Source organism: Orbicella franksi, chromosome 2 (assembly GCF_964199315.1).
Source record: "Orbicella franksi chromosome 2, jaOrbFran1.1, whole genome shotgun sequence".
In the NCBI taxonomy this organism is placed as follows: Eukaryota; Metazoa; Cnidaria; class Anthozoa; order Scleractinia; family Merulinidae; genus Orbicella; species Orbicella franksi.
In genome coordinates, this window is record NC_138146.1 from 37,883,430 (window position 1) to 37,891,770 (window position 8,341).

Here is an 8,341-nt window from a genome sequence, read left to right on the forward strand (position 1 = left end):
CTCAGCACAAAAGATAACGAAAGAAATCTTTGTCAAGATTTGTTGACAATTGAAAACACCGACTCGGACTTGAAAGTGCACGAGCTGCACTATGCAAATGAGCTAATTGTACGCGTCAGACTTTCCTTTCACTGAACTTTTGCAAACTCACCAAACAAGCAGAAACAATAAGAAACCATCAAAACAGGTTTTGGTTATGATTAACCATTGTCTGAGAAACTCACAAATTAACTCGATACCAGAGTACAGAGTTTTCTTGCTATATTCTTAAGTCAGAACAAACGTAAAAACATACGCGTAAGCTTACAACTAGCGTGAGCAGATCTTATTATTCATTTCCAGCGCGAGATTTAAGTCTTGTTTTCTACCCTGAAAAACCCACCTTTTCCGTTAGTTCTGAGCATAAAACTACATATAAGTGCCTTGGTTCGTATTCCCTGCCTTATTCCCTGCCATCGCTGTGAAAAATACGCAAGAGAATCTCTCAACTCTCACCATTTGATCACGCAACGTGACAACATCCACGCGAGAGCCCCGGACATGTGCGTGAATCCGCGCGGATATATGACGTCAGGATGGCGCAATTTGTTCTAAAAATAGAAAAATTGTCCCATATCATAGGTGCGCGCGGATCCCAAGACTTACGGTCTCCGTCCCCGATTATGGCTCCTGGTTCGACCCATGAGGAGAACGCCGTATGAATCAGCTGCCGCTCCAACGTCGCGCGCATAGTGCGACAGACCCTGCCGAATTTAATATTGTTTGCCGCACCAAACCTAACATGCTGAACCAAACTGATTCAAACGCCGCTCTTCTGCCGTACTTAACTCATGAGTTAGGTTCGGCGCATGAATAGAGCGGCGTTTGGAACGGGCCTAATAGCGCTCCCAGATCTCTTGTGAGCCCTCTGATGAGATGCTCACAGAAGCCTTTGAAAATCTTTTGAGTTCGTGAGATTTACATGACATAGATAGCGCTTTTAGTAATGCGGCTGCTCTTTAGCGGACTCATTTCTTAACATGGCGGACGAGTCGAATTTGCACGTCTTGACACTGAATTGCTGGTACTCTGGTTTGAATTTAGTCTTCATAACTGTATTGATCTTTTAATCACTGTTAAATTAATACATTGAGTTCATTTTTGTAAATTTCGTTAAGAAGACTTCCATAGACATTTTAAAGATTTTTGTGGATTCTTCGAAGTTCTTGTTAAATTTGTTTTAATTTGTATCCAAAATTCACCAGGGGTATTCCTTATGTGTCCAAGATGTGGGCAGAGCGTAAAGTCCTGATTGCTGAGGAACTTGCCAAGGGTCGTTATGATATTGTGTCACTTCAAGAGGTATGTTTTTTTCGCTGTGGCTAATGTAATGTTTTTTTTTAGTAAGATTAACGTCAGACTTCAAATGTACTATAACGACAAACGTTAACTTACTAGTATCGATGAACTGTATTTAACCTAGAATTGAGCCAAACCAATGTTTATTTGCTACTGGGTTAATATTTTAATTAAGAAAAGCTACATCCTCACTACACAGAAATCTTTGAAGGGGAGAAATGTATACTGGCTGGAGAAAACTATAAAAGGCTAAACCTTCTTAGGTTTAGTCTTAGATTTTAGCAAGGATACTTGCAGCTACAACTTGCAACATCCTTGACCATTCTTCAAAATCTTTGGCAAGATATTTTAAGATCCTTGAAGAACTTTGACAAAATGTTGTAGTGACTCTCGAGGTTTTTCTTTGAAAAGCCTCTTTAGAGATGCATCAGTAGACAGACTGCTGCAGTTCTGAATTATGAACCAAGGTATGTGCCTGGATGTAATTTTTTGGACAACATATTTAATCAGTAGGGCTTATTTTGAAACTTCAGGCTACATAGCTATTCCATATGTAGGCTGTAAGGGCGACCTTAAAAGACTGAATGACAGAATGGTGGAATGGTAGAATGGCAGAATGGCGGAATGGCAGAATCACGGAACAGCAGAAAATGACCCCAAATCCTAAAAGATGGAATCATGGAATGGCGGAATGGTGGAAAATCCCCCGAAATCCTACAAGACGGAATGATGGAAAATCACCCGAATTCTTAAAAGACAGAATGACGGAAAATCACCTGAAATCCTAAAAGATAGAATGATGGAAAATCACGCAATATCCCAAAAGAGGGAACTGTAAATACTGTAAAGCAAAGCCGCTCTAAAAGGCTAATGCTAAGAGCCAAGATCTGCAAAAAACTGTTTCTCTCCTCACCTCCCCCACCCCCCCCCCCTAACAAAGGGTTAAATGATAATTGAAAAAACAAAGTAAGTGACATTAAGCCCACCTATCCCCTTTTTGTGTTTTGTTTTTTTCCGCATGAATTCAAGTTCCGCGGAAATTATCTTCGCTTGTTATGTATAACATCATATATAACATCATGTTGTTAGAGTTAATGTAACTCGAAAGGACTGGAGTTATTTCTCATTTATTGCTGTAACAATCAACCAAAATGCATACTTAATTGTCTCTTTTAAAACTTGTGTACATCTGCATGCTTTTCAACTGAATTTTGACTGCATAATCTGCATGAAACTGCAGTAATTATTCGTAAGTATAAATCAGCTAAAATTAATATCAAATGAAACTAACATTTAATTAACGGGAACTGTCAATATCAACCATGTTGATGCAGGTTTTGTCGTCTGACCCTCAAATCAATGTGGAAATGTTTGGGAAAATATGCTACAGCTGCTTACTTTAAAGTGAAAGTAATGTCGAGTTAAAATTTATTGGAAATAATCTCGACAATAACTAACATTATCAGGAACTGTCAATATAAACCATGTTCACAAAGGTTGACGTTTCGTTGTCAAACCTCAACAATAAATGACTTTCAGTGAAAAACTTTGCGAAAGTTGCTTACCTTAAAAAGCCCACTAATGCATTACTAGTAAGATTACTTTTTAACCACTTTAAATCAAACTGAGCTGAGTTTGGGCATTAAAAGTAATTATGGCCCGTGGCCGTGATGCACGTAATGAACAGACTACCGCATAGATCTTTATAAACTGAACTCGCAACGTAACTGCTGAAGATGGATATCATCCATCATCACCTCCTTGTCAGCTTCCGTTATTTCTACTGATGAATACTTTTTGCTGTGGGCTTTACGAAATGCAGGACAACTTTGGGTGATAATGCACTGGCTCCAGCTTGATAGACATCCTTAACTCCCCATCACGATTAATGATTGGCCTGAGTTCCAGTCGATCAAGAATCAAGTCCCACGGTGGTGGAGGAACTACTTCTGCTTTGCCTTTCTGGGGTTTGGGACGGATGTTTTGCTGACATCTGTAACATCTGTAACATCTGTAGACCTAGAGTTGGTTTTGGTGGTGTTGCAATTCTCTCTCTGTACTCACTAGTCGAACGCTGGGTTTGTGGATATTGCCGAATGGGTGATTTTCCATCGTTCCATCTTTTAGGAATTCAGGTGATTTTCCGTCGTTCTGTCTTTTATGATTTCGGGGGATTTTCCACTGTTCTGCCATTCTGCGATTACGTCTTTTAGGATTTGGGGTCATTTTCCACCGTTCCACCATTCCACAATTCCGTCTTTAGGATTTGGGGTCATTTTCCGCTGTTCCGTGATTCTGCCATTCCACCGTTCTGCCGTTCTGTCACTCCAGCTTTTAGGGTTGCCCAGGCTGTAATTTTACCTGGGAATTATTCTACTGTAGCAGGGTTTCTACTCTCTATTATACATTTAGTTCATCCACTATCTGTATACAGCATATTAGTCTTTGCTATTGTGTGGTGTAATTCAATTAGTGTAATAAATCTATGGGCATTACCACCTTTCTCAATTAAGAGTGGAGTGCGGGTGGGTGTACCCTACGATGACGTCATTCATGATAAATGTGTTAATATTGCAGTTATTTTGTTTGTTTCGTGTTCCTTTTTCCCAGAAGAAGAAGTTTCTTGCAAATAAAAGATGATTTTAATTTGCATTTTCAGTTTACTGTCAGTAATACAATAGTATTTCCTGTTAAAAATTACTTTAATTTACAGATTTGGAGCAGAGGGGATTTTGAATTTATCAGTCAAAAGATTGAGGATGTCCTTCCATACTCACATTACTTTTATAGGTACAGAAATAAAAATGAATTATTTTTAACAGTTTTTTGTAAGATACTTTTGTCTAAATGGTAAAAGTGAAACACATTTTAAATTCTTTTAATTTTTTTTTCAGTGGCATAATTGGTAGCGGAGTATGTGTCTTCTCTCGCTATCCGATTATTGATGCCTTCACTTATCGTTATTCTTTGAATGGCTATATGTACAACATCACTCACGGTGACTGGTTTGGTGGAAAAGCTGCTGGATACTGCCTGATAGATCATCCTAAACAGCCAATTCATTTCTTCTCTACTCATGTAAGTCACATTATGCCTAATCTCAGCTAATTTATATTAATAATGCAGGTGTTATTTAACCTTTGCCAATCCTAATCAGTATACAGTGGTTAGGATTACCTTTCCATTTTGCTAAAAACTAGAATTCACAACATCAGAATGATGTAGAGTACTGTTTGATTTTATCCCATTAGTAATACATTAAGGTAACACATGCATTGCATAGTATTATTTTAAGGATCTTTATTTCATGATCATTAGAAAATGGCTGATTAATAGTATGGATACATGTAACTGCCTTGTAACAAATGATACTATCGATCTAGTGCTTATTGTGTTTCCATCTCTTCTTGTCAAGATACATGCAGAATACAATGAAAGCAGACAGTACCTACCCCATCGGACAGTTCAATCTTACCAGCTCTCTCAGTTCATTCAACATTTGACGCAGCCTACTGATACTGTTATAGTTTGCGGGGACATGAATTGTGAGCCATCCCAGCTGTGTTACAGAGTCATCAAGGATGTTACTGGTTTGGTCGATGCTTGGGACAAACATGGAAAAGTGAAGGTGATACCATACTGTCTTGTAACTAAGAAATGTGTGACTTATTTTGTTGACATATTCCTTTCAAAGGCATGTTCCCTTCATGGGTGTTCACAATGCTGTGCCAGTGAACTCTGCTTGTTGCTGTTTTCTCTGTACATGGGGCAGAATGTTAACAATACCTTTACCCTCTCAAACTTTGGTGTACATAATGACAGACTTACTTGTAATTGTGCTAAATGTCAATGTGCTTCTGTGGATTTTATGCACTGGCTTGATCCCCGATCTCCTTGCAACAAAATAAGTGTCTCCTACTTCTTTTAGCCTGGTTGCTGTGGAAACACATCAGATGTCAGCCACAACACCTTTTCAGGAGACAGAAATGCAAGCAACACTCTTAAGGGTGGACCAGATGATGGCCACAGAATCGACTACATTTTCTATCGCTCTACCCAGGGAAGCTTAGAATGTGTAGATTGTGAAGTTACCATGGGACTCGTTCCAGGAAAGAACTTCTCCTTTTCAGACCATGAGGCTGTTGCAGCTTCATTTGTGGTGAAAGAGTCAGCTTTAAACAAGACAGGTATAAAGAAATAACCGGAACTATCTAATGCAACCCTTCTATGTTCCAACTTGCAGGTGTAAAATTTAAATTGATTTTGGATTTTGTGAGAAATTGTTGGACTATTTTGGTCATACAAGATTTTCTTGTTTACAGATTCTATTCACAGAACAGGTCCGAATGTAAAGAAGAGTCAAGAAGCCCTGTCCGACACAAAGAAAGTCATCTCTAAAGCAATTGACAATTTATCAAGTCAAAACTACTTCCAGATCTTTATTGCCTGTGCCATGTTGTTCTTTGTCATATCACCTGTCTTTTTTCCAGTGGGTGAGCACTCTCCTCTATCACTGCACCATGTTGCTGGCAAGATCTTGTATCTGGTTCGCATTTTTACAACTGTCATTCTCTCTGGCTTTATGTTCTATTTGATACTCAATACGCGAGATGAATACAGTGCATACAGAAGTGTGCAGCAGATGATTGCCATACAGTTGAATCAGATAAGCCCTAGGAAATGAATGAACTGTTTGACAGTAAAGTAATGTGTAATCTTTCTAACTAGCCCTTTGGAAAGTGTCGTTATCAGTTTTTGCTTGCCAATTTTCATTGGGACTATCGGGTTTGATCTAAATAAGATTACTTTTAGGAAATCAATTATGGTAGCTCATTTCAAGTCATGTACTTTAAAAATAATTATTATATGGCTTTTGTTTGTCACTGATATAATGCATGCTCTGATTGGCAAATTGCAGGGTATTATTCTCCCATAATGCCCACGGACCGATTATGGGCCTGCAAAACTACATAGTTACATACATACATACCTAAACGGTAGGCCATTTCCAAGTTGCCTTTTGCCTCTGTCGTGATGATTAAGAAAGCAAAAAGCCATATAGTAAACAACTTGTTAACCTCAAACATTTGGTCTTTACAAGAAAATCTCAAACCGCAGCCCAGCCATATTGAATGCGAGGTCAATACAGCAAGGTGTCGGTTTAAGATTTTCCTGTAAAGACCTCACTCTTGGTTAATAAGTGGTTAATTAATTAATTAATTCATCACTTATAACAATTTATTAATAACACTATATAGCACAATGTATATAAGCCCTTTAAGAGCTTATAGTTTAATAATTTAAAATTATTATGGGTTATCAAATGGCAACTAGAAATAATTTCATGTGCTTGCTGTCAAATTCTAATAATTTTCCAAGCCTTTGGGTGAGGGAAATTATCAGAATTTTGACAAAATGTAAGTATACTGTTTGATTACTTTTTAATATCATGGGTGACAAATTACACTTACAATCCTGGATGTTTGACTGATTATTGTATCGGCAAATTTCGCACCAAGCATTGCCAAGGCAATTTTGTAATTTCACAAGTGAAATTATAAATTAATGCTGAACTTTTTTCCTCAGAATTAAGGAGTAATTTGTCACCCATGATATTAAACACTGTAAAAATCCCTTAATGTCTTCTGTTTATAAATCAATTTCATTGATGACTGTTGGTAGAACCTGGTAATTTGTGTTTCATGATTTGTTGTCTTTAGGGAGTTTGATGACAAGTTATCATAGCGTATTTCTTACATGTACCCGAAGTGTTTTTAGATTGAGATCTAAACCTGATCTTCTATTTTGAAATGGTGTGCCTACAGGTGACTAAAGGATAATAATTATATCAATTTTTTTTAATTCTTATGTAATATGATTATCACTGATTTTGACACATTTGAAGAGACTTGCAACATTTTGGTTGATCCCAATTTTTTGCAAATATTTACATTTAACATTGGAAGACATAAAATGATTGAACAGTATTTTCTTTCTTTAACCCATTGACTCCTGGAGCTTTTTGCCAAAAACGCATTTTTTGGACATTTTGGAGATTTTACAGCTGGATATGGGCCAAATTAGCTCCAATCTACTCAAAAACTCATTTGCAACATGACAGCATGCCTTTCTTTCTACTAGCATCGCGTTTTATGACTTTTTCGCTAAGGCATGCACAGAAATCAAAAGTTTGAGACCTACGTCTTTAGGCTTTTCGATTTTCTTATTTTTTTTTTCGCCTTTCCTTTTTCTCCTTTTCTTTTCTTTTGGCTGCAGTGATTGACCTTCTACTGGGCTTGCTTCCAGTTTAGAGCATTCTGAGAAAGCATCATCAAGACAGGCAATTTTTGCCATGGAGTAGCCACGTGCAGGGGCAGGAAATTTTGCTCTGAGTTTTTCACTCAACCTTTTGAGTATTTTTGTGCATATCTCAGGCTCCATTGGGCCGATCACTCTGATCTGGGTATCATTGGAAAGATCTTTTCCCCCTGCAGACGTTGAGCATAGATGATGCCAATTTTGGTCAAGGGTGATGACGTCAGAAGTGGAAGAAAGGTCAAGGCTCGTCATGACCGGTTACGGCTGGCACAGGAGGCAATGGGTTAAGAGAAATCATTTTGTAGGAAGATGAACAAATTTCTAAAAATTATAATTATGAATAAGTTAGTTACAGCTATTAAAAATCGCTGATCATTATGCAAATAATAGAGGTCTCCTTTTCATGTGCGACTGCTTTGTTTTAGTGGCAGGGCCCCTAACAAAAGCAGTGAAGCCAAATCAAGAATGGTGAGTAGTCAAGTTTAAAGGTCCTTTTGGCTTCAGCACTCATGAGAACTCTCTTGGGGCCTCACTCCCAGCATCAGTGGTTTCACTGACAAAACAAAGCATTAATAAGGTTGTGAAATCCCCCCAGCTATGTAGGGCACCCATAAAAGGTTAACTCTGGCCTGATGTACGAGTCAGTGCATAAAAAAGCAATATCAGTAGCAAATTTCATTTCAAA

At 38.0% G+C, this 8,341-nt stretch overlaps 1 protein-coding gene across 2 annotated transcripts; it reads left to right on the forward strand.

Annotated features, from left to right (window-relative positions):
- The first annotated feature begins 1,008 nt into the window (after window positions 1–1,008).
- LOC145479745 (sphingomyelin phosphodiesterase 2-like) lies at window positions 1,009–7,595 on the forward strand. Of its 2 annotated transcripts, XM_081458184.1 has the most exons (7): window positions 1,009–1,063; window positions 1,245–1,341; window positions 4,052–4,128; window positions 4,233–4,416; window positions 4,754–4,966; window positions 5,267–5,525; window positions 5,661–7,595. In XM_081458184.1, exons 1-7 carry the CDS (start codon window positions 1,020–1,022, stop codon window positions 6,020–6,022), a joined length of 1,236 nt encoding a protein of 411 aa, XP_081314310.1. In that variant the 5' UTR covers window positions 1,009–1,019; the 3' UTR covers window positions 6,023–7,595. The 2 variants fall into 2 exon arrangements, with proteins under 2 accessions (XP_081314310.1, XP_081314311.1); XM_081458185.1 differs by lacking the exons at window positions 1,009–1,063; window positions 4,052–4,128 and having other exon boundaries at window positions 1,073–1,341.
- The last annotated feature ends 746 nt before the right edge of the window (window positions 7,596–8,341 follow it).

Excerpts from the sequence above, each read along its gene's own strand:
- LOC145479745 (XM_081458184.1), top strand. The coding sequence starts at position 1,020 with ATGGCGGACGAGTCGAATTTGCACGTCTTGACACTGAATTGCTG. Across the intron at positions 4,129-4,232 it reads TACTCACATTACTTTTATAG|TGGCATAATTGGTAGCGGAG; the intron begins GTACAGAAATAA and ends TTTTTTTTTCAG. Across the intron at positions 4,967-5,266 it reads ACAAACATGGAAAAGTGAAG|CCTGGTTGCTGTGGAAACAC; the intron begins GTGATACCATAC and ends TACTTCTTTTAG.